This window comes from Dasypus novemcinctus, chromosome 11 (genome assembly GCF_030445035.2).
Source record: "Dasypus novemcinctus isolate mDasNov1 chromosome 11, mDasNov1.1.hap2, whole genome shotgun sequence".
NCBI classification, from domain to species: Eukaryota; Metazoa; Chordata; class Mammalia; order Cingulata; family Dasypodidae; genus Dasypus; species Dasypus novemcinctus.
The window spans coordinates 11,028,985-11,055,479 of record NC_080683.1 but is presented as its reverse complement, the minus strand read 5'-3'; the positions used below and the strand labels follow the sequence as shown (position 1 = coordinate 11,055,479).

At 39.2% G+C, this 26,495-nt stretch overlaps 1 protein-coding gene and 1 pseudogene across 1 annotated transcript in view; both read right to left on the bottom strand.

Annotated features, from left to right (window-relative positions):
- The window catches only part of DNAH8 (dynein axonemal heavy chain 8), a 467,072-nt gene that overhangs the window by 142,294 nt on the left and 298,283 nt on the right, over positions 1 to 26,495 (bottom strand). The window contains exons 57-61 of the mRNA XM_071218442.1: positions 26,015 to 26,252; positions 17,178 to 17,320; positions 16,583 to 16,717; positions 16,074 to 16,196; positions 5,372 to 5,585 (exon numbers count right to left, since the gene is read on the bottom strand). Coding sequence (XP_071074543.1) covers positions 5,372 to 5,585; positions 16,074 to 16,196; positions 16,583 to 16,717; positions 17,178 to 17,320; positions 26,015 to 26,252 — 853 coding nt within the window. The remainder of the gene's footprint in view (positions 1 to 5,371; positions 5,586 to 16,073; positions 16,197 to 16,582; positions 16,718 to 17,177; positions 17,321 to 26,014; positions 26,253 to 26,495) is intronic.
- Positions 21,411 to 22,067, bottom strand: LOC139440038 (protein lin-28 homolog A pseudogene; annotated as a pseudogene).

The window sequence follows — 26,495 nt, the reverse complement described above, 5'->3', positions numbered from 1 at the left end:
CATCATTTATGTTTTTGAACTATAACCTGTGAAATTTAATTTAATGGAGTCCTATTACATATTGCCACTTACTTCTTTAACTGAATATTATATTTGTAGGCTTTATCCATGTTAAATCATGTAGCTGTGCTCTATTATGTTCAGTATGTGCATAGCATTACATTGTGCCATAATTAATCAACTTTTACTGTCAATAAATATTTGAGTTGATTTAAGGATTTTGTTATCATGAACACTGTTATATGAACATTCTCATATGTCTTCTGTTGCACAAGTGCAAAATCAACTACAGATGGTGTAGCTGTTTGATATGGTTATGAATTCCAAAAATAGATATTTTTGGATTATATTTGTGAACTGATCTGTATCTGGGCATGATTGAGTTATGATTAGGGCTTTGATTGGGCCATGTAATTAGGGCATTGAGTCCCTACCCACCAAGGAGTGGGACTCACAGATAAAAGGCATGGCAAAGGACAGAGTTGAGGGGTTTTGATGTTGGAGTTTGATGCTGAAGTCTTAAGCTGGAGCCCCAGGAAGTCAGCACACAGAGAAAAGAGAGGCAAGCCCCAGGGAAGAGAGGACAAGAGCCAAAAGAACACAGAGGAATAGAGACAACTCCTTAGACATTACATAAACACCAGGGAGAGAGACAGAGCCATTCACCTGTAGTCTACAGCTGACTGTGGAGAAAACAGAGGAACTGAGGCCAGAGGAACCCAGGAAGCCTAAACTCTAACAGACATCAGCCACCATCTTGCTCCAACATGTGAAAAAAGACTTTGGTGAGGGGAATAACTTAGGCTTTATGGCCTGGTATCTGTAAGCTCCCACCCCAAATAAATACCCTTTATAAAAGCCAACAGATTTCTGGTATTTTGCATCAGCACCCCTTTGGCTGACTAATACAAGTGGTTTAAGGACCTAAATATAGAAGTCAAAGCTATAAAACATTTGGAAGAAAATACAAGAGACTACCTGAATGAACTCTAGAAAGAGGAAAACCGCAATGGGGAAAAAAATCAATAAGCTGGTATATACCTAGAAGCTGAACTCTGTGAGGTATACACATGCTCAACTTTACCAGGAATAATGCTAAACCACCATTCAAAGGGCTTGTACCAGGGTGAAGTCAGCAAGACAGCAGAGCAAGAGGCTCTTAGTGAATGCTCCCCTCTTTCCCAAAACAGAGAAAAATGTACAGAATTTGTCAGAATCAACTTTCTCAGAACTCTGGAAAATGATCAAGGATAAACAACTCAATGAATATCAAATCAGGAAAATGAAAATTGAAAATGTGAAAAAAAAAAAAATGGGGGAGGAGGTGAGATGTTTACCTGCTCCGACCCTTCCCTGTCCTTGGCCTGAAGCAGCAGTAGGTAGGTCTGTGCAACCCATGGTCGCTTGGGGGCCACATGCATTCAGTGCAGTTCCCCAGTGTCTGGTTATTAGCACATTGGGTGTTTTTGTATGTCAGCCCCAAACCACTCTTTGGAAGACTGATTCAGAGCACATGCTTGGATTGCCTAACCCAAAATTACCTGGGAAGAGTAGTGGTGAAGAAAGGTGGAGCACAACTAAGCAAACTGCAGCCACCTGGGGCAAAAGACTGTGATTGAGACAAAGAGCAGAGCACTTGTCCAGGTGTCCCGAAAGGAGATACTAGGGAGAAAAACTTATTTTCTGGGTAGGAAACAATCATGCATCCTGGGGAATTCTTTAAAGATACCACATATACCTAGGGCAAGACACGTGCTCAGAAAGACCTGAGAAGAACCCTACTGTTCACTAAGACTGATCTACAGATTTAGTATAAACTGGGCTAAGCATTAGAGAAAAGCCTCAACACAGACCAATCTAAACTAAAACCCTGGGGGAGAGAGAAAATCTGACTTAGATTTCAGAGTTAATGCAACAAAATATTCATATACCCAGACAATGATAAATGATCACAAGGGATACAAAGAAACAGGAAGAGATGGGCCATTCAAAGTAAAAAAGTAAAATAACAGAGGACACCCAGATATTAGAACAAATAATCAAAGATTTTAATCCAATTCTCCTAAATAAATTTAATGAAATAAAAAAAAAACATAGGTAAAGAGCTAAAGGAAATGAGAAAAATGATACATGAACAAAAAGGAATTAGATATTTTAAAAAGGAACTAACCAGAAACTTTGAAAATGAAAATTGAAAATCATGACAACAGAAATAAAAAATATACTAGAAGGACTCAACAGCAGATTTGAACAGGCAAAAGAAAGAATTAGCAAACTTAAAGATGGGATAATTGAAAGTATTCAGTCTGAAGAACAGAAAGAAAGAAAAAGAATTTTAAAAGTGAGCAGAATCTAAGGACTCTGTGGAATAACACAAAGTGTACCAACATATGCATTAAGGTAGTCCAGGAAGAAGAAAAGAAAGAGAAAGGGGCAGAGAGAATATTTGAAGAAACAGTAGCTGAAAATTTTCCAACTTTGATGAAAGACATGAATATATACATCCAAGAAGCCGAACCAGCTCCAAAAAAATGATCTAAAGGGATCCACACTGAGAAGGATTACAACTAAACTATCAAAAGACAAAGAAAGAATCCTAAACCCAGAGGAGCAAATTGTCACATATAAGGGATCCTCAAGAAGACTACGCTGATTTCTCACCAGAAACTATGGAAGTCAGAAAGCAGTGGGATGATGTATTTAAAGTGCTAAAGGGAAAACCTGTCAAGAAATTTTTTTTAAAGATTTATTTATTTTATTTCATATATTTATTCGGCCCCCCTCCCTTATTGTTTGTGCTCTCCACAGGGACACTGGCTGTAAGCTCTCTGTGGTGGTGCAGGCTGTCAGGTCTCCACGGCAGTGCAGGTCAGCTTGCCTTCACCAGGAGGCCCCAGGAATTAAACCCAGGGCCTCCCATATGGTAGACGGGAGCCTAATTACCTAAGCCACATCTACTTCCCAACCAATAATTCTATATCTGGAAAAACTGTCCTTCAAAAATAAGGGAGAAATCAAGGTATTCCCAGACAAACAAAAGCTGAAGGTGTTTATTACACCTAAATATTACCTGCCCTACAAGAAATGCTACAGGGAACCCATCATGATTAAAGAAAAGGACTCTAGACAACAACTCAAAGCCACATGAAGATATAAAGATCCATGATAAAGGTAACAACATGGGTATATATAAATCCCAGTATTATTGCATTCTAGTATGTAACTTTACTTTTTATTTCTTCTATGATATAAAATAAAAATGCATAAAAAATCTTCATATTTACATATTACTGGACACACAAAATATAAAGATGTAATTTGTGACAAGAACAACATAAAGAAGTGGGTCAAAGGGGTTTAAGAGCAGAGATTGTAAATGCTACTGATTTGGTATCAATTCAAACTAGATTGTTATAGATTTAGGATGTTAAATATAAATCCCATGGTATATACAAAAAGGATATGAGAAGGGGATCAAACTGTTTCACTACAAGGATCAACTATACACAAAAGAAGGCAGCAATGGAAGAAATGAATGAGGGACAAAAATGTTTAAGACATACAAAAAAACAAGTGAAAAATGCCCAAAGTAAGTCCTGTTTTATTAGTAGTTAGCTTGAACGTAAATAGATTAAACTCTCCAATTAAAAGGCAGAAATTGGGGAAGTGGATGTGGCTCAAGCAATTGGGTTCCCGCCTACCACATGGGAGGTCCCTGGTTCAGTTCCCAGTGCCTTCTAAAGAAGACAATGAGCTGGTGCGATGGGCAGGCATGGTGAGCTAACACAACAAGATGGTACAACACAAGACACAAGAAGAAAAACATGAACGACATACCAAAGCAGGGAGCAGAGGTGGCTCAAGCAATTAGGTACCTCCTTCCTGCACCAGAGGTCCTGGGTGTGGTACCCAGTGCCTCCTAAAGAAACAAGGAAAATGAAGAGTCACAGCAAGTGCAAACAATAAGGGGGTGAGGAGAAATAAATAAATAAAATAAATTTTTTTAAAAGGTAGAGATTGGCAGAATGTATAAAAAAGCATGATCCAACCATATGTTTACAAGAGAATATTCTTAGATTCAAAGATACAAATAGGTTGAAAGTGAAAAAAGAGGGAAAAAATATCTCATGCAAATAGTACCCAAGAGAGGTGGGGTGGCTACACTAAAATACTACAAAAATAGACTTTAAGTCAAAATCTGTTATGAGACAAAGCAGGACATTATATAATAATAAAAAGTCCAATCCAACAAGAAGATATAACAATTACAAATATATATGCACCTAATCAAAACACCCCAAAACACATGAAGAAAACATTGACAAAATTGAAGGGAAAAATAGTTCTAAATAGTAGTTGGAGATTTCAATACACCACTTTCAGTAATGGATAGAACATCTAGACAGATGATTAATAAGGAAACAGTGGACTTGATATATACTATAATCCAACCAGACCTAACAGACATATATAGAACATTCCACCCAATAATAGCAGAATACATATTCTTCTCAATTGCACATTGACCACTCTCCAGGAAAGGTCATAGGTTAGGTCAAAGGGCTTATACCAATTTACACTCACACCAACAGCAGATGAGAGTCTTAGTTGCTTCACATTTTCATTAATGCTTGATTTTTTTAAGAATTTGTAATTTTTGTAAATCTGGTGGATAAATAATGGCATTTTAATTTGCATTTTTCTGAATGCTAATGATACTTATCTTCTTTGCATTTGTTTATTCCACATTCAGTTTCCTTGTCTTAAAGTGCTTGTTGTTTTGTTGTTGTTGCTTTTACTCATTTTTATATTGGGTTGTTTTTCTCTGATTAATTCACAGGATTTCTTTAAATACTGGGAACACTAATCTTTGTTAGTTATATGTGTAAAATTTTTTTTCTTCCATTTTGGGGCTTGCCTTTTCAATCATTTAATGTTGTTTTTTAAATGAAGAGAAGTTCTTATTTTGAATATAGTCAAACTTATCAAATTTCCCCTTTATGGTTTAGAAGCTTTCTGAGTCTTGTTTAAGAAATATTTTCCTGCCTGAGGTCATTCAGATATTGTCCTTTATCTTCTTCCAAATGTTTTATATTCATATTTCTTTGATTGAACACAACAAGGAAGCAAAAATACAAATATTTGCTTACCTCTAATGTCAACCTTTAGTAAGCCTATTTCTAAATATTCCTGAGTCAACTAATAGGCTATGAGTTTTCTTAATATTTAGTCCCTCTTTCTTGGCATTTAGATCTCTATTTTAGGTATTTAACCCATACTTCAGACAGGTTTTTTTTTTTATATAAAGTTTTTCTTGTTTTATGTCCATTGTGTAGTGTAATAAAAAATTAAACACCAAGAATATACTTACCAAAAATTTTATCTATTGAAGTATTTGAAGGCAATGTGCAATTAAACACAGTAAATTGTCTTTTTAAACGTTGTGGAATATCATTTCGGCCACCCCCAGGGTGTATCATCGCTGCTATGAGCTGTACATCAACAATAGTAGTAAAGTCTCCAGGTTTATCCAAGCTATACATTCCTTCCATTTCCATCATCTGTCGCACAATCTCATTAGTTATCTAAAATTTTATACAGTAATGTTTTAGTAACATATCACTATCTTATTCCTGCATGACTCCTACTAAATAGTACAGATGAACTTAGAAGAAAAATATTCATCTTTTATCAACCAAGTGTTTGTGAATGTTGATGATCACCTTCAAAGCAATTTGACTTAATGCCACTCATGCATGCTAACCCATATGTTAAACATGCCCGTGCAAGTCCAATGTGCTTTTCATCACATTAATAAAACTAACTTCCAAATAAATTTACAAAGGTGAGTAATGGGATATTCATTACAATTAAAACAGTGCTTGGAGTTAAAAGAAAAAAGTATAGACCGCTTTCACACTCAAATTTCAATACTTCTAAATACTTTAGATCAGAATGTCACCTGAGCTTTCAATATAATATATATTATATGTCATGTATTGGTTTTTAGTTATATGCCCTTATCTTATCTTCTAACACTGTTCTCACCCCTCCTTCTTGAAACTTTTTTCTCTTTTGGTTTCAGAGGTTCACGTCTTTTCAGGTACACTTCATAATTCCTGGATTGTTTCTTTTCAGTCTCCTTCCCAAACTACTCTTTCTCCATTCACCTCCCACATGTAACTTTCTTCCAGGGTTCAGAAATCATTGGACTTTTTCTCTTCTCACTATTCTAGAGGGCAACATCTCAATCCTATACTCTAAAGAATCTGAAATCTGTAAAGCTCACTTAGATTACTCTCCAAGTTCTACACTTGTATATTCAAATTCCTATTGGGTGTCACCAAGAAGATGGCATACAAGCTCCTCAAATTAACATTCATTCATCCAACAAACATTGAATGAATAACTACTATGTGCCAGGCTCTGTTGTGGCACAGTCAAAATTCCCTGTTCTTATGGAGATTACATATCAGTGGTGGGAGAAAAAACATATGTATGTATGTATAAATAAATGAAATGGTATAAGTCCTTCAGAGAAAATAAAGCACAGAAAGGAATGGGTGTTGTAGCAGTTTTATATATTGATGAATTCCAAAAAGAAATATTGGATTATGTTTGTAAACTGGCCTGTACCCAGGCATGATTAAATTAAATATGATTAAATTATGGCTTTGATTGTACCATGTGAGGAGGGTGTTGAGTCCCTGCCCCTTGGTGGGTGGGGAACTCACAGATAAAAGACATGGCAAAGGACAGAGTTGGAGTTTTGATGCTGGAGTTTGGAGCTGAAGCCCCGGGAAGTAAGCACACCAAGGAAGTTGGTTGTGAGGAAAGAGAAACAAGCCATGAGAAGATAGAAACCCCGAGCTTGGAGAGAAGCAAGCCCTGGGAAGAGAGGAACCCTGAGCCCAGAATAAAGAATTTGGTACTAAGGAGTGGGGAAATGCTTTTGCAATTACCAAAATGCTAGAGTTGTTTTATAAATGGATAAGAGGTATTTTTTTGGAGGAATTGTGAAATGTTTGATGGAAAAGGCCTAGTGAAGACACTGTTGAAACAGAAGCAGACAAAGAATATGCAGCAAATGAACACAGAGAACAGACAACGGTTGGGGGGGGGGAGAGGAGAGAAATAAATTTTTAAAAATTTTTTTAAAAGACACTGTTGATAGTAATATGGATGTTAAAGAGACATTTTATGATGGCTTAGAAGTAAAGGATGAACCTATTATTGGAAACTGGAGGAAAGGAGATCTGTGTTTTAAAGTTGCAGAGAACTTAGGAAGATTAACTCCTGGTTTTTTATGGAAGGCAGAACTTGAAAATGGCAAGTCTGGGCATTTAGCTGAAGAACTTTCCAAAGTAAACCCAGAGAATGTGACTTGGCTTCTGCATGCAGCTTATAACAAAATGCTAGATGAATGAGATAAGCTGAGGACTGAACTGTTGGCCACAAATAAAACAAACTGATTCTGGAAAATCTAAGCCTCTGGAAATCAAGCTCCCAGATGATAGTACCCCATTTGAGAACTTAACTAAACGTGGAACTTGTAAATCAAGATTTAAGATGTGTCCCATACCAGTATCCCTCCATTGCCATTGTTGAAACACTCTGTGATCCAGAACTCCCTGAAATTTGAAGCCCAATAGAAGAGGTGGCATTGGATTGGGAAAAGTGGACATAATGGACAAAGGGTATGGGGAAAGGCAGGAAGAGATGAGAGGTGGAGGCGTCTTCGGGACATGGAGCTGCCCTGGATGGTGCTTCAGAGGTAATCACCGGACATTGTAAATCCTCACAGGGCCTACATGATGGAATAGAGGAGAGTATGGGCCATGATGTGAACCAATGTATATGAGGTGCAGAGGTGCCCAAAGATGTACTTACCAAATCCAATGGATGTGTCATGATGATGGGAACGAGTGTTGTTGGGGGGGGGGGAGAGGGGGGGTGGGGGGGTGGGGTTGAATGGGACCTCACATATATATTTTTAATGTAATATTATTACAAAGTCAATAAAAAAAAAAAATTAAAAAAAAAAAAAAAAAAAAAAGATTTAAGATGTGGTTATCTAGGAAAGACTTGTGGAAAGTCTTACTGTCTGACAGTTTGGACCCCTGCTTCTTGCCCTAAACCAACAAGTTTTTTGAGATAGTCACATGAACAAAACCACTGTCAGCATAAAGGAACTAAAGGGAACATGGAAAGGAAAGACTGAAGGAGAAACAGCTTTGGGATGGAAAATGGAAGTTGAGATCTGGAATTAAGACATCGCCTTGGGCCAAGAGGGGAACCCCACCCATGTGTACAGACAGGGTGTTTGCCCCAGCAGTTGAAAAGAGTAGATGTTTCCACCAGATGCTGGGGAGATTTTGCTGCCCCAGGGTAAAGAGAGGGTGGAGCACATTCCTCAAGGATTAGGGCAGTTAAGGTCAGCATCCTATAGGTCTGAGAGGGGTGGCCTGTCCCCCATAGATTAGGGAAGGCCAGGTGGTCAACTCATTGCTGAGAGGGTTAAGCCTGTATGCCAAATGTTAGGGAGGATGTTGCCTTCACCACACTGTACTAGGGGGGTTAAGTCTCTAACCCAAAGTTTGGGTAAGGTGTGGCAATCACCCCAATGCTGTTGGAGGGTAAAGTCTAGAGCTTGGTGGACACCCAGATGCTTGATGAGGGAGAAATCAAGAAAATGGCAGTCAGGCAAGGCTGTGAAAAGGGTGGGTTCCCATAAGGGCCCAAGAAGAAGAAACCATATTCTTAAGAATGACTCTCAGACTTTGAAATTGAATGGAGGATGCCCTGCAGGTTTACCAAACTGTAGAGGACCCATGACTCATGTTTCCCTTCCAAATTCTCCTTATGGTAATGAAAATGTTAATCTTTTGTCTGTCCACTTGTGTACTGGAAGCAAATAAATTGTTTTGTAAGTTTCAGAGTTCAATAGCAGAGGAGAATTTGCCCCAAGACAAACTGCATTTCTTTAAATTGACTGTGATGTGATTCTATACTTAACATTGCTACTGATTTAAGGTGTTTTTTTTTTATATATTATAATGTATTTTTGGAATTCAGAGGGTAGAGTGTAGCAGTTTGATATACTGATGAATTCTTAAAAGAAATATTGGATTATGTTTCTTAACTGGTCTGTACCAAGGCATGATTAAATTATGATTAGGGCTTTGTTTGGGCCTCATGAGTAAGGTATTGAGTCCCCGCCCCTTGGTGGGTGAGGACTCACAGATGAAAGACACAGCAAAGGACAGAGCTGGAGTTTTGATGTTGGAGTTTTGATGCTGGATTTTGAGGTGAAGCCCTGGGAAACAAGCACACCAAGGAGCTTGGTTGTGAGGAAAGACAAGCAAGCCCCGGGAAGAGAGGAACCCTGAGACTGGAGAGAAGCAAGCCCTGGGAAGAGAGGAACCCAGGAAGCCTGGACCCTGATCAGCAGGCATCTCACTCCAACATGTGGCAAAAGACTTTGGTGAGGAAAGTAACTTATGCTTTATGGCCTGGTGACTGTAAGCTCCTACCCCAAGTAAATACCCTTTATAAAACCAACTGATTTCTGGTATTTTGCATCAGCACCCCTTTGGCTGACTAATACAGGGGTACATGGGGGTGCAACTAAATATGGAGATCAGGGGTGACTTTGCCTTCACATGACATATAAGCAAATACTTGAGGGAGTTAAGAAAGCAAACCATTCAGATATCTAGGAGAAAAGCATTCCAGGCAGAGGAAACAACAAATGCCCAGCCCATGAATGGACATACATACAGCATGTACAAGGATCAGTAAAAGTGACTGGAGCAAAGAGTAATGAAAAGATGAGATCAAATAGTATAGGTTTTTGGGGTCATGATAAGGATTTTGACTTTATATTTTATGAGTCCCATTGGAGGATTTTCACTGGAGGAGTGTGTCACAATCTGACTCATCAGGTTGCTATTTGAGTACAGTCTGAGAGGACAAGGGAAACAAGAAGACAATGACAGGCAGTTGTAACGATCAAGAAGACAGATGATGGTGGCTTGCATCAGGTGGTTGCAGTGGAGATGGTGGGTAGTGGTCAAATTCTGGATATAGTTTGAATGCGGAATGTGAGGAAAGAGGGGAGCAATTGGAAGTAAGAAGCTGTTATTTCCTGAGATGGAGAAGACTACTGGAAGGGAAAAATAGGAATTTGGTTTGGGACATGTTAAGTTTGAGACCCAACTAAACATCTATAAGTGAATAAATGAATGGTTCAGGAGCTCTTTATTTTATAGATAATAAGGACTACTTGGATCTAAACATGCCTCCATTCTTACCACTTTCCAGGAGCTGCTGAGAGCTCTGCCTTGGGGCCTTATTGAATAGGAGAGAAAAAGGGGAAGGAAAAAGAAAAAGAACACTTCCCTAAGAGATTGTGTCCTCAGTATGAGACTTTCATAGATTTGCACCTGGGTATGCATAGACTAAATGGGTCAAACTCTCAAAAATGAACCCTGTTCAGTCAGATAATCCTGACTGAATTAGCTTTTAGAGGTCTAGTAGAAGGAAATGCAAAACCTCTCTGGTTGAGGGCAATTCCATTCTAAGATTTCAATAGACAACCACAGATAATTGATTGAGGGCTATGACCTACCAAGTGGTCAAGATCCATACAGAAAAGAAGACAGTTTGAAAAGGAACAAGGACCACTAAAACCACAAACCCCAGAAAGAGATTTCAGATCCTGGAATTGATAGATGTGGTCTTTAAAACAACTATTTTCAAAGAGAAAACAAATTTGCAAATATAGCTAAAGAATAGGAAACTATAAAATGTGAAACAACATAGTTGCAAAAAAGAATCAGATAATAATTGATATTAAAACTCAATAGAGGCGGCGGACTTGGCCCAGTGGTTAGGGCATCCGCCTACCACATGGGAGGTCCGTGGTTCAAACCCCAGGTCTCCTTTACCCTTGTGGGGCTGGTCCATGCACAGTGCTGATGTGCGCAAGGAGTGTCCTGCCACACAGGGGTGTCCCTGCGTAGAGGAGCCCCACGCGCAAGGAGTGCACACCGTAAGGAGAGCCACGCAGTGCGAAAGGAAGTGCAGCCTGCCCAGGAATGGTGCCACACACACGGAGAGCTGACACAGCAAGATGACGCAACAAAAAGAAACACAGATTCTCGTGCCGCTGACAACAACAGAAGTGGACAAAGAAGATGCAGCAAATAGACTCAGAGAACAGACAACTGGGGTGGGGGGGAAGGGGAGAGAAATAAATAAATAAATAAATCTTTTTTAAAAAAAACAATAGAATGTGCTTGACAGCAGATTAGACAAAGCAGAAAAGAAAATTAGTGTACTGACACAGAAATGAGAGAAAATTATCCAAAATGTAAGCAATGGAGAGGAAAAAATTTGGATATTCAGGAACAAAGTACAGAAATATAGAGAGTATGATAGATTGAGTCTTTTATGTACCCCAGAAAAGTATTTCTTAAATTAGTCGATTCCTATGGGTGTGAACCGATAGCAGGTTAGATTAGATTCAGTTAAGAGTCATTTGATTAGATTACTTTAGTAAAGCACAGCTCAGGATGGGTCTTAATCTTCTTATTGGTGTCCTTTATAAACTGGAATTGGTAGAGCAATAGGAAAAGAGAAAAACCCCTAGAAGCTTAGAGAGAAAGCCCCAGGAGCCAAAAGCTGAAATCATTGGGACAAGGAAGCTGAAAAGCCACAGAAGCCAAAAGCTGAATGCATGAGGCCTGGAGAAGAGGTCAGAAACTAGCAGATGCTGCCATGGGCCTCACCATTGTGCCCTGCCACGTAAGAGAAGCCCACGATCGCTGGCAGCCATGGCTTTAGGGAGAGAGCATTGCCTGATGCCTTCATTTAGACATTTTTTCTCAGCCTTGGAATTGTAAGGTTAAAAATTAATAAATCCTCATTTTAAAAGCCAACTCATTTCTGGTATATTTCCTTAGAAGTCTTTAACAAACAAAAACAGAGGACATAGAAGAAAATCTAATATATATCTAGAATCTGAGAAGAAAGGAAACAAAGTGGGTCAGAATCAATATGTGAAAAGAAAGTACTGAGAATTTTCTAGAACTGATGAAAGACAAAAAAAATCACAGCTTCAAGAGTCCTAGTGAGTTCCAAGCAAATAAACATAAAGAAATCTATACAAAGCAACATCAGTTTATAAATTAAAATTGTAGAAAAGTAAGGCAAAGAAAAAAACTTAAAAGCAGCAAGTGAAAAAAGGCAGATTAACCTCAGAGGAGCAAAAATTAGCTGGTAGCTGACTTCCCAGCTCAAGGAAGAAAACCGGAAGACAGTGGAACAGTATCTTCAAAGTGTTGTTATAAAATAATTGCTAACCTAGATTTTTATATCTTGCAAAAAAAATATCTTTCAAAGAAAGAAGATGAAGAAAAGGCATTTTCAGATAAATAGAAATTAATAATGTCATTTACAGATTCTTCTAAAGGAAATTCTAAAGGCAGATGGTACATGATACCAGATGGAAGGCCTGAGACAGAGGAGCTAAGAAAGTGGTAAATATGTGGGTAAATGCAAATGAAAAGTGAATGTATAAAACAGTAAGAACAATGCCTTATGTACTTTTTTAAAAAAAGAGCAGCATAAAGGGAAGCGGACTTGGCCCAATGGATAGGGTATCTGCCTACGCATGGCAGATCTGCGGTTCAAACCCCAGGCTTCCTTGACCTGTGTGGGGCTGGTGCATGCACAGTGCTGATGCACGCAAGGAGTGCCGTACCACTCAGGGGTGTCCCCCACATAGGGGACCCACGCGCAAGGAGTGCACCCTACAAGGAGAGCCGCCCAGCACAAAAGAAAGTGCAGCCTGCCCAGGAGTGGCACCGCACACACAGAGAGCTGACACAACAGGATGACGCAACAAAAAGAAACACAGATTCCCAATGCCGCTGATAAGGATAGAAGCAGTCACAGAAGAACACACAGCGAACGGACACAGAGAGCAGACAACTGGGGGAGGGGACAAATTAATTAATTAATTTTTAAAAAGAGTAGCATAAAATACAAATCAACAAATTTATAAGTGAGGAGATAAAGGGAATTAAAGTGTTCAAAGATCATTGAATATACAAGATGGGAATTGCCTTTATTTTGATTAACTATCAATGCATGATGTATTTTTAGGGTAACCACTAGAACATTGAAATTGAATACAGTATTAGATAGTAAACAAACAATAAGAAAAGTTTTCCTTAGGAGTTTTTTGATGGAATAGAAAGAAAGCTACGATATACTCTTAGTCAGTTGAAAGCAAAGAAGTAGAGATGGAGGTCTGAGAAAATAAGGTGGTATGAAATAGTTATCTCAAATATCAGGAGCCTAAATGGAAATGCAGTAGGGATATACAAGATAAAGATATATAACTTGGAGACATGAAGTATAATTGCTGGGCAGCATTAAGAGCTCAGTTGAGGTTTGTGATCATGATTTTAAAGTGAAGTAAATGAGTAGAAGGTATATGTCAGAATGATTTTATTGATGATCCAAGGCATTACAGCTGGGTTATGAAGGAAGTGAGAGAGTGAGAAGAAATTGGGGATTGTTCAATGATGGTAGGATCAATGGAATGTGGCTCCAGCAGGTGTCTGGGTAGCAGAAGGGAGGAGTTAGAAAAAGTGGAGCTGAAGATCAGAGAAATAAATAGCTGCAGCTGAGATAATGAAGGGGTCATAGTTATCAATAACGATAAGGTCTATGATATGACAGGGTAAGCGAGTAGTTCCGGCAGGGTGGAGGGTATGATCATTGGAGGAAAAGAGGTCAAGGAAGTAAGAGGCCAAGATTGTGTAGATGCTGACACCAACAAGGATTGTGATGGACAGAACTGGTTACATAAGATGTGGGGCCTAGTACAAGATGAACATGCCAGGATCCTTATTCAAAAATCATTATGAATGCCAAGATGGTAACAACAGAGCATTAAACTCAGCATGGGGCTCTTCGAAGGGCAGGGCACTGTGCAACCGCACAGGTCACACAACCGTGAAGTCGGCCCTCATGGCAGGGGTAGTACTGGAGAATGAACAGTGAGCCTGCAGAATCTCCAAGGAAAGAGGAGATGTGGCCTGAAAGTCTAAAATTAGTACAAAATGGGGTGTGTGGTCAGACAGGTTTTCAGAGGGGAGGGCAATGAGAAGGAAGGAGAAGAGCTCCCTTACCTCCAGGCCCAGGGCTTCGACTGGAGAAGCCTCCAGTGAAAACAGCATCCTCAGTAGGGAAAGAGGATCAAGTTTCTATTTGAGCAAGAAAATCAAGGGAATATTCAGGGAAGAAGTTGAATTCATAAAAGCTGTATTAGTCAACCAAAGGGATTCTGATGCAAAATACCAGAAATGCGTTGGCTTTTATAAAGGGTATTTATTTGGGGTAGATGCTTACAGTGACAATTACAAAGCAATAAAGATTAAGTTCTTCCCCCATCAAAGTCCATTGCCATGTGTTGGGGCAAGAAGGCTGGTGACATCTGCCAGAGTTCAGCCTTCCTCTTCCTCCTAAGGCTCCATGATCCCAGCTTCTTCTGATCACCGCTGTAGGTTGACATAAGGCTTTTCTCTCTCCCTGGGACTCATTTCTTTCTGGATTTTATCAGCTGTTTAGGGCTCTGAGCTCCAGCTTCACCTATCAGGTGAATAGCTGGACTCTCCCTAAGGCTCCAGCATCCAAAACTAAACTCTCTGTGTTCTCCTTCTCCATGTGTTTACCTCCCAGTCTTTGACTGAGCACCTGTTTATATAGCCCACAGAGTGGGCAGGGGACTCAAACCCAGTCACCCTAATGACATGGTCAAATAAAAGCCCTAATCTTGAGTTAATAAAGTAAAAGTGAAACCCCTGAATCTAATAAAATCTAATACGCCCAAAGGAAGAGACCACTTTACAAACACAATCCAATATCTATTTTTGGCACTCATAAACAATACCAGGGAAGTGGACTTGGCCCTGTGGTTAGGGCGTCCGTCTACCACATGGGAGGTCCACGGTTCAAACCCTGGGCCTCCTTGACCCGTGTGGAGCTGGCCCACGTGCAGTGCTGATGCGCGCAAGGAGTGCCGTGCAACGCAGGGGTGTCCCCCGCATAGGGGAGCTCCACGCACAAGGAGTGCGCCCCATAAGGAGAGCCGCCCAGCGCAAAAGAAAGTGCAGCCTGCCCAGGAATGGCACCACACACATGGAGAGCTGACACAACAAGATGAGGCAACAAAAAGAAACAGATCTCCGCACCGCTGACAACAACAGAAGCGGACAAAGAAAAACACACAGCAAATAGACACAGAGAACAGACAACTGGGGTCGGGGGGAAGGGGAGAGAAATAAATAAATAAATAAATCTTTTAAAAAAACAAAACAAAACAATACCAAACTGCCACAGAGGCTCTCAGAGGGATAGTGAAAAGGTTTTAGGAGACAGGGAGAGGCGGAGATGGGGTCCAAGAAAAGCCACGCAGAACTATTTGGAGATTAACCTCAGGGTGAGGACAGATGTGGGAGTCCTGAATTTCTAGGGATGTCTGATATAAGCAGGGATAAAAGTGGTCCTGGGGACTCCAGGCAGATGGCGTTGATGAGCAGTGAATGCCGGTGGGAGAGAGTCCTTGGGGATCCTGGCAGGAGCGTGCAGAATTCGGGCCACAGTGGTGAGCTTCCCTAATGGGGAAAGGATCTGGGATGGCTAAAGGGAGACAGTTAGGACAGTGATGGGTGATTTCTAAAAGTGTTTTTTAATGTTAGGTATTTCTCAGAGAGAGTATGTAGAATGAGAAGTCAAAAAGTCAAGGTGAAACCCCAGGGAAAGGAAAAAGCAAAAGAGGAGCCCAGAAAAGACATCAAAATCGAGTAGCCGGAGAGACAGGAGGAGATTGATGGGGAAAGACACACAGAAATTTCAAGACGGGAGAATGTCAAATAGAGCAGAGAAGTAAAAAAAATGATGGAAAAGTGTTACTGGACTTGATGTGAACATTATTGACATTTTTATACATAATTAAAAGACTGATTAAATATTACCTATGTGAAATATTTTAGACATACCTGGTCTCCCCATTCATTAATCACAGGCATATTAATATCATCAATAAATACAGTCATTTTTCTCCCTCCTGGTGGTCCATATGTGCTTCCCATTCGCTTATCCACATAGCTTTCAATTGTTCTCTGGAGAAAAGGAAATGATTTGTCTTATCCACTATATTTTAACCCATACCTCTAAAAAGGGTGAGCACTTTTTCAGAATAGAATTTACTTATTTATTTAAGATATATGAATATAATTATTATAAAATTTCTTAAAAGTTATTGGAGTATTAATCAATAATTTTTACTAATGTATCTACATAAATTATAGAAGATATGCTCTAAAGTCCAACTTCACGCCAAAATATATTATTCGGATTTGGCTTCAACCTAAGTCTTTGACAGGCTAAATAACTGAATGCCAACTTCATTATTCATTATATCACACGATATTTTACACATGAACCCCCTTGATTTTAACAAGCCCTTAAAATACTTAATATGTTAAGTAGTTAAGATGGGTCCTACCTGAAACATTATTGGTTCTGTAGCAGATGAAAAGTTTAGGCTTTTAGATAACTGTACCTCAGGATCATATTTTTTCAGATAAGCTTTAATCATTACTGTTTTTGCAGTTCCCTGCTCTCCTGTGAGCAAAACAGCCTGCAAACATAGGATAATCATGTTGAAAGGTGTTATGTTTATTTGTAAATGCCCGATGGTCTACTGTCCTTGTTGGCACTCCATTAAGTTATATAGCTCATCTTAATTATTTTTAGAACTCTACCTACAATAAAATGAATTCTAGTTCAATTAAAGATTTAACTTTAAAATATATACTGTAAAGGTACTAGAAGAAAATATGGTAAATATTCATGTGACATTGGGAAGATGGAAGGGCTTCCTAAGCAGATGGGCCCACTTTCCTTAGCAAGCTGGAAGTCAGCTGTTCAGGAGATGTCAACATCCTGGGACTTGGTTCATTTGGCAAAAATGCTTCTATCACATGACACTGCCTCCAGTCCCTTGTGCCTGAGTTCAATTTTTCTATCAGCAGGGTTTGAAGAAGAATGTATTTCTGGTGTGTTTTGCAATCATCTAAGAAACTGTCTATTAAACTTACTTTATATTGTTTTGCAATGGTGTCTATCAAAAAATTTGTTCTAATATTGTCAACATTTGGAACCAAAATTGATGAATATTCTGGAATGCAGTCGGTTGGATAATAATATGGCTGAATTTTCTTATTCCAGTGTTCCCAATCACCTGTACAATACGTAAAAAACCATCTTAATAAAACTACACTTTTTGAAAGTTATCTCAGAACACAAAATGCAAGTCTATAAATAATCACTAGAATTACGTAAACATTTAAAATATTTTCCTAAAACATGCCAAGATATTTGCATGTCTAATGTTCAAGGCATTTGATAATGTAAATGTTTTACCTCCTTTTAAGACTCAAGTTTGAAATTGCTAAATCATTCATCTAGAATTCTAGAGAGACCTAGCCTAAAATGGGATTAGGACCAGCTGGACAACCATCGGTGTGACAAGGGTCTAGTAGGAAGGCCACATCAACTGCAAGCATGGGAAACACCAGAAAAGAGACAATGGATTACTGGACATGGGCCATTTGTCAAAAGAAGGGAAAAATAAATCTGGCCTGCAAACTGCAATGTAATATAGTAGGAGTACTCAGATTCCTGACTTAGAGTAACTACTAATTTAGTGATGGATATTCTCATTATAATAACTAGTAATCATTATCACATATCATCAACTCTAAGAAATTCTAAGAAATGCTTCCCTCCGTCTCTCCCCTCTTTTTCTCTTTCTCTTTTTTACATTTAGCATCTCTGGAATATGTCCTACAATCCATGGAGCCAATTATTACTAGGCAAACCTGGTCAGAGCAGTTCATATTGTTGCCATTTAAAAGGAATTTCTGGCATTGTTGGCATTGTATTGCTGAGTTTAAATGTAATATTAAATGTCTTCAAAAATATTACACTATCAGGATTGTACCAAAATAGTTACTGCATACACAGTATGCATAGAAAGAGAGTAAATGAGCATATCTTTGATATTAATAAAGCAAACATTCATCATTGGAAGAATAACCTTAATTTTACATTTCTTTGCAAAATTACTAAGTCATATGGTAAGTGCAGGTTTAGCTTTTAAGAAACTGCCAGGAAGTGGACTTGGCCCAATGGATAGGATGTCCGCCCACCACATGAGAGGTCCGCGGTTCAAACCCCAGGCCTCCTTGACCCATGTGGAGCTGGCCCATGTGCAGTGCTGATGCGCGCAAGGAGTGCCGTGCCACGCAGGGGTGTCCCCTGTGTAGGGGAGCCCCACGCTCAAGGAGTGCGCCCTGTAAGGAGAGCCGCCCAGTGCAAAAGAAGGTGCAGCCTGCCCAGGAATGGCGCCACATATACAGAGAGCTGACAAACAAGATGACGCAACAAAAAGAAACACAGATTCCTGTGCTGCTGACAACAACAGAAGCGAACTAAAGAAGAACACACAGCAAATGGACACAGAGAACAGACAGCTGGGGTGGGGAGGAAGGGGAGAGAAACAAATAAAAAATAAATCTTAAAAAAAGAAAAAAAAAAAAGAAAACTGCCAAACTGTTTTCCAAAGTGGCTAATACCATTTTGCAGTATATGAGAGTCCTAGTTGTTCCATATCCTCACCATTTGGCATTATTAATCTTTTTTAATTTTAGCTATTTGAATAGCTAAGTAATGATGTTCCATTGTGGTTTTAATTTGCATTTCCCTAATGACCAATGATGTTAAATATCTTTTCCTATGCTTATTCCCCCATTCATATATCTTCTTTGTTGAAATATCTATTTAAATTTCTTGCCCATTTTAAAATTTGGATTGTCTACTTTTTGAATCATAAGAATTCTTTACATGTTCTAGATAAAATTATTTTATCAGATATATCTTTCAAATATTCTTCCCAGTGTGTGGCCAGACTTTTCATTTTCTAATCCTTTAAAGAACAACAGCTTTTAATTTTGATTTAGTTCAATTTATTAATTTTTTCTTTTATGATTTGGGATTTTTTGTTCCTATTAAGAAATCTTTACTAATCCAAAGATTCAGATATGTTGTCCTTTGTTTTCTTGTATAAGTTTTATAGTTTTAGCTCTTATGTTTAGGTTAATGATCCATTTTGAGTTAATTTTTGTGGACAGCATGAGAGCCAAGGTGATGGTAGCACAAGGTTGTGAGTGTAATTAACAGCACTAAAATGTATATCTGAATGTGGTTAAAGGGGAAATGTTAGGTTATATTTTTAAAAAGTCAAGGTGCATTCATTTTACATTTGAATATATTATTATTCTAGCATCCCTGGTTGAAAAGACAATCCTCTCCCCATTGAATTATCTTGACACATCTGCTGAAAATCAAATGAACATATATGCGTGGGTCTCTTTTTTTTTTTTTTTTTCTGGTACCAGTAAGTCTTTTATTTATTTATTTATTTATTTATTTATTCTCTTCCCTCACCCCCCCCCCCACCCCAGTTGTCTGCTCTCTGTGTCAATTCGCTGTGTGTTCTTCTGTGACCGCTTCTATCCGTATCGGCAGCACCAGGAATCTGTGTCTCCCTTTGTTGCGTCATCTTGTATCAGCTCTCCATGTGTGCGGCGCCATTCTTGGACAGGCTGCACTTTCTTTCACACTGGGCAGCTCTCCTTAAGGGGCGCACTCCTTGCGCACGGGGCTCCCCTACGCGGGGGACACCCCTGCACGGCACGGCACTCTTTGCGCGCATCAGCACTGGGCATGGGCCAGCTCCACACGGATCAGGGAGGCCCAGGGTTTGAACTGTGGACCTCCCATGTGGTAGACGGACGCCCTAACCACTGGGCCAAGTTCACTTCCCACCAATAAGTCTTTGTTCATTCATTGTAGTATCCCAAGAAAAAGAGGGGGAGGGAAAAGGGTCAGCAAGTATTACAAAATGAAAGCAGAAAGTAAAGGAAGAGCCCAGTAAAAGTCAACTATCCAATAATCATATCTCAGTGATGAGGTCACCAAAGCCCAAGGGGGCTCGGTCTCCTGCAATTCAGAAAGGAGGGGAAAGGACCAGGGAAAGAACAGATAGGTATAGGCTTTCCTACCCTCCTCTGCTTCCCATAAATACAAGATTCCACACAAAGCTTTGGTTTCTAGCAGGACATTCTTCTGTCTCCTATTAAACAATCTTGTGGTCATTTTGACATTTTTCTTGCACCTAATAAAAGTTCCTGAGTGATTTGGGTATATATTCATTTTCCCTTTCTTGATTACTCACCTCCAATTTCTACACAGAAACCAGTTCCTCCCCTTGTTTCTTTCTATCCTAGGATTGATGATTAAGCAGATTTGGTCAGTACAAATACAGCATTGTTAATCTTTCGGCTTGAATCTCGTCAAGGCATGGCCTTTACTCAGAAGGCTGGGAATGAAGGATGACATGTTCCAGATTCTTCAGGCTTTTTGTAAAAATCATTGAAGATGTGTGGAGATACCCTCAAAATTAATGTATTGGGGTGGGGGGGCTGGGAGGAGGAACTGGAGAAAGGCAATGGGGTACATTTACAGGACAGAAGATCTAGTCCAAAATAGGAAACAGGGAAAGAGGAATACAAAGGAAAGAACGGTTCAAGATTCCCACTTCAGGGAAGTGGATGTGGCTCAACGAATAGAGCGTCTGCCTACAATATGGGAGGTACTGGGTTCAAACGCAGGGCCTCCTGACCTGTGTGGTGAGTGCCCTAAGCACTCCTTTTGCCTGTCATCACAGCCCACTGCTTGGGACAGTTCCCAGCACCCTGTCCCCAGAGTGGGTTATGAGGATATAAGACGTGGTAAAAACCTTGTCCTACCCATGAGATTCCCTCCCACAGAATGTAGTGGCTCCTGGATTGGGTCCATCAATCTGTGTCATACTTTACACTCTGACATGAGAAATATTATAAAAACATTTTTATATTTCTGAAATATTTTATATATTTGAAAACGTTTCTTTTAAAAGAAAACAACTTCCCTCTCCAGGCCACTGTCAAAAAGCTGGAGATTTTAGGAGTATTTCATGCAGACTTTGAAGTATTTCCCCTGAAAGCCCTCACCTGCATTTGGATAGAGCATGGTAGGAGTTCCTTTGCCTCACCCTTCCCCCCACCAAGATGGAAGAAGGGGTGTGCTGAGGACCCCCAGATGAGGTACACAGCAGAGCCAGCTGCTCCCTACCCACCCTATCCCATTTTCTCCACTTTGCCAACTCCTTGGAGGCCTGCTCCTTGGAACTTCCTGATAGCTAAAGGATTGCCTCCACCTACCATGGCTCAATTCTGGGCCTCTGGAAGCAGACCAGGTCTGTGGATCTCTTGTTCTTCCTTCTGAAATTAGGAGGGCTTTCCCTGGGAACTGGGGACCTGCTGAGCTTTCAGTGCACATCAGGCCACCATCTGGCTGATGCTCTGGCAGAAGGGGCACTTCTTAGGCTGGGGTGGCAGCCTGCATTCCTTGGTATGATGGTCTAGACCTCCACAGTGGTAGCAGCTGTCTCCTTCTGATCTGCATTTCTGCATGTTCCTCCCCTTCGGCAGCCCCTCACTCCAAAACAGAACACCCCCATCAGGTCTAGTGACACGGATAGATTCCAGACCCTTGGCAGACTAGACTTCTTAAAGGTGAACTCTACCATCTCGCCCTTCTTCAGGCTCCAGGAGCCCTCCATGTGCAGCTTACTCTAATATACAAAGATGCCCATGGGGCAGTAGGAGCTGGGTTCAAGCATGACCCTTACACGTGGGGTCAGAGACAAGAAGTCAACTCCATGCTCTTGTTATAAGTCTTGAAATAAGATAGTGTAAGTGCTCCAACTTTGTTCTTCAAAATTGATTTGGCTATTCTAGGCTCTGGGAAGTTAGAATATACTTCTAACTTCCAAAAAAATTAAGCCTGGTGAGATTTTCACTGATTGCACTGAATCTATACATCGTTTTGGAAAGAAATAACACCTTAACAACATTGAGTCTTCTCCATAAACATAATTTCTCTCTCCATTTATTTAGGTCTTCTTTAATTTCTTTCAGCCTGGTTTATAGTTTTCAGTGTACAGATCTTGCACATATTTTAATAAATGTACCCCTAAGTGTTTCATTTTTAAGATACTATTGTAAATGATATTTTATTTCAATTTCCAATTGTTTGTTGCAAGTATATAGAATATTGTATATTAATCTTTTATCCTGTGATGCAAACTTATTTGCTCTGTAGCTTTTTTAATGATTCCACAGATAGTCATGCTGTGTGCAAACAAAGGGAGCTTTACTTCTTTTCCCATCTATAGGTCTTTGAGTTTTCTTCTTGTTTTATTACACTTGACCTTTAGTACAATATTGAAAAGAAGTGATGAGGGAGGACATCTTGTTCCCAATATTAGACAGGGACCATTCAGTCTTTCATCATTAAGTATGATGTCAACTGTAGGTTTTTTATAGATTTCTTTATCAGAATGATAAAGCTACTATTCCTAGTTTACTGAGAAGTTTTCATCATGAATGGGTATTGAATTTTGTTAAATGCTTTTTTTGAATTATGCTATTAATATGGTGAATTATATTGGTTACTTTTCAAATAGTAATCCAACCTTCCATTCCTAGAATAAAATTTCACTTGGACTTCATGTATTATAATTTTTATATACTATGGTATTTTGTTAAAATTTTAAGAAATTTATGTTAATGTTCCTGAGGGATATTGGTCTATAGTTTTCCTTTCTCATAGTATCTTTCTTTAGTTTTGGTATCAAGGCAACTCTATCCTTATAAAATGAATGGGGATATTTCTTCCTCTATCTACCTTGGAAGAGTTTGTGTAGACCTGGTATTATTTCTTCCTTAACTATTTGATAGAATTCACCAGTGAAGCCATCAGGGCCTGGAGTTTTTCTTTGTGGGAGGATTTTTAACTGGAAATTCAACTCCTTTAGTAGCTGTCTGGCTATCTAGATTACCTATTTCTTCTTGATGATGTTTGGTAATTTGTGCCACTCAAGGAATATGCCCATTTCATCTAAGTGATCAACAGCATAGAGTTATTCTAATATTCTTTTATTTTTTTAATGTTTGTAGGCTCTGTAATGATGTTCTTTCATTCCTGACATTGTTAATTTATGTCTTCTCTCTTTTTTTCCTTGATAATTCTGGCAAAGAGATGTATCAAGTGTACTGATCTTTTCAAAAGAACCATCTTTTGGTTTCATTGTTTTCTATTTTCTATTTCATTGATTTCTGCTTTACTTGTAGCTATTTCTTTTTCTGCTCACTTTGCATTTAATTTGCTTTGTTGTTGTTTTTCCTTAAGAAAGAAGCTGAGATTGTTTTGAGACCTTTCCTCTTTTCTAAAACAGACATTGGTTATTATAAATATTTTCCTACTAAGACTTGTTTAATGGCCAGATTATCTTGGCAAATGTTCTATACACTCTTGAAAGAAAGTGTACTGTGCCGTGTGGGGGCAGAATATTTTATGTTAATTAGGTAAAATTGGTTAATAGTGTTCAAATATTCTATATCCTTACTAATTTTGTTTATTTGTTCTATCAACTATAGGGAGATGACCTTTATTGTCATTGTGGAAATGTCTATCAGTTTCTGTTATTTTCTGGTGCTTCCTCTCTGTACAGACCTCTCTTCTCTGGTACTCTGCCTTGCAAATTCTAGCCACCTCAGCCTCCCCAATCTCTTTCTCCTCATTACAGCAATACTGCCAATTCTGTCTGAGTTTCTCCTCCCTTAGATAATGCTCATGCAGTAAACATTTTAGCTTCTCTCAGGGGTAGCAGTCTTGTACTGCCTGTTTCCCAATGTCTGAAAAAATATTGCTTCAAACAGTTTGTCCAGTTTTCTAGTTTTCTACAGTAAGTAGGTAAACCCAACCTCTATTACTCCATCTTGACTGAAAGCAGAACTCTCCATAATTTTGAATCTAAGAATGAAGTCTTCCCAAAGACGTTAATGTGTATGCACACTGCCTCCCCACCCCCCCAAAAAAAAAAATGGATGAAGAATCATCTGATTAAGAACTAGGTAAAATCATCTGGAGTTTATATGTATTAAAGCCCTATATATCTACTAAGGATGTAGTATCTTGATTCATTTCATGAATACGTATATTAGGAAATAAATTTCACTGAAGTATAGTTATTTTTGGTGGCAAGACTGGATGCTTGCAGCTACTCAGCAGTTTAGTCAACAAACCCATTTCAGGACCCCCTTAAAGGAGAAAGGTGAGTCTAAATTATTATCAACCTTTTGTTGATACCTTTAGTAAGACCAAAATGTACCATCACCTAAACTTGTAGAGCCAGTGCTGGTTACTTGGAAGAAAATCTTGAAAACAGTAGTGGTCACTCTTTTAAGAAATATAGTACATTGATACACAGAGAATGGAATTTATTCAATTTGCATCATTATTGGGTGCCACGTCAATCCCCCAGCCAGGACTGATTAGGGTTGGAAAATTGCTGCTGATGGGTTTTCTCCCTGGACTTGGGAGTAAGGACAACATGCTCAAAGGGAGCTTCCTACAATGACAGAACTCTGAGTTGTTCAGAAGGCAACTCTGTGGAGAAGCATGGCTTTGGATGCTATGAGAATTCATATCTGGATTTAAGGACTCATTTCATTGTTAGCTTGTATTTTGAGTCATAGTTCCCTTTTGTTATCCCAAGCCTTTAGTATCATCTATTCAAATGAAGTACAATTAATTATAGGTCATTCTGGTTAAAGATGGCCAGCTGAAAAACTGCATTTAATATTGTTCCTTTGTAAAGCCCCTTCAAAACCAAAAACTTTCACTTAAATCCCCATTTTCAGAATGATTCTCCCACCCTAAAATGTGCCCAGTGCCCCCACGTCCACCCCCAGTCTAGAAAGCTCTGTTTTAGGCTTTCTAGACAATAACTCTTCAATCTTGCCTGTGTAGGGGCAGGCACAGTGGTCTAATAGAATGGCTCTAGATGGAGGAGCTGGGGGTCTATTTCTTAAACAGACTTACAACTAGTCCTCCAGTTTTGGCTCCACCCTTGCCCCAGTTTCCAACTCCTGAGCCCTCTGGTGGTTCTGTGATTTCACTGAATTGCTTCTCAACTTTCCCCTCTGCCAGTTTAGTATTTACCTTTGCCCAGTATGCTAAATCAGTTGCCACTGACCTTTATGCTTTCTCACTTTCCAAAAACTTTTTATTGATGACTATTCTCTTGCTCTATTTATCTATTTGAACCTGTGCTTTAAAACAAACAGAAAAAGACCTTTGCTGTCATTTTATGAAGAAACAGAAGGAAATAGTTTTCAGGGAGCATGTTTTTCCCTCCAAGGGGCTTGGAAGAATTGAAGCCTGGCCTCTAGATTGACACAAGCTCAGAACGTCCTTTTAGGGAGAGATGAGCTGGGCCATGCTACATGTGGCAGGCTGGTGGCTGAGGTGATAGGGCTAGACTTTGAGAAGTCTACACCATCTAAGTAGGGCTCCAACTGGGCATTTGTGGGACTGGTGTGTTACTTGCATTACCATGGTCTGCATAATGAAGAATCTGTGTTCTATACACTGTTACATTTCCTTTTCAGGCATTAGAAAGACTATGTAAGAGGTATTGTTAAATTACTTATGCCAGATTTCGCACTGGTCATTCCAAAAAGAGGAGAAGTCAGGAGTCTAAATTAGTTCGTGGTATGGCAAAAGTGCAAAATTCTGTTTAAAAAAAAAAAATTGCTTTCAAAGGTATGTACTTCAAATATGTTCCCTATTAAAAATGATATAAACACTTGTATCATTCCTAATTGCTTTAACTATTTCCCCATAGAAGAGTTTATGAAAGTTTATCTTTTCGCCCACTTGAAAAAAAATTCATTTCATTGAAGATGTAATTCAGTCGACTTACCATAATCAGTAACATAAAACTCATACATGGTTTGATTTGTGCCTTTAGGAATTTGTGGTAAGTCTAAATGACTTTGATGAGTACGTAAAAAGGCTTCCAACTTTTCTCTGTTGTCCAATTCCAGAAGGGCCCCTATACTCCACATCAGGCCAAATACAAATAGTTTATGAAGATGTTCAACACGTGCAACACCCCCTTCTTCTTTGGAGGGAATTAACCCTCCCAGAAGTGTGAGAGACTGAAAAAAAATTAAATAACACAAAAATTTTAAAGGATGAGGGAGGGGGGAATAAAACAAATATATTTGAAGATTTAGTTTGATATCCCACAGCCAACAACCCTCAGAAGAAAGGTCACCCCCTACTTTAGACAAGCTACAGGACTAGCAAAAAGGACAACAACTAGGAATCTGGAGGTGTGGTTTCTACCTCAGCTCATGCCACTAACCTCTTCTGAGTTTCAGTTTCCTAATCTGGAAGGC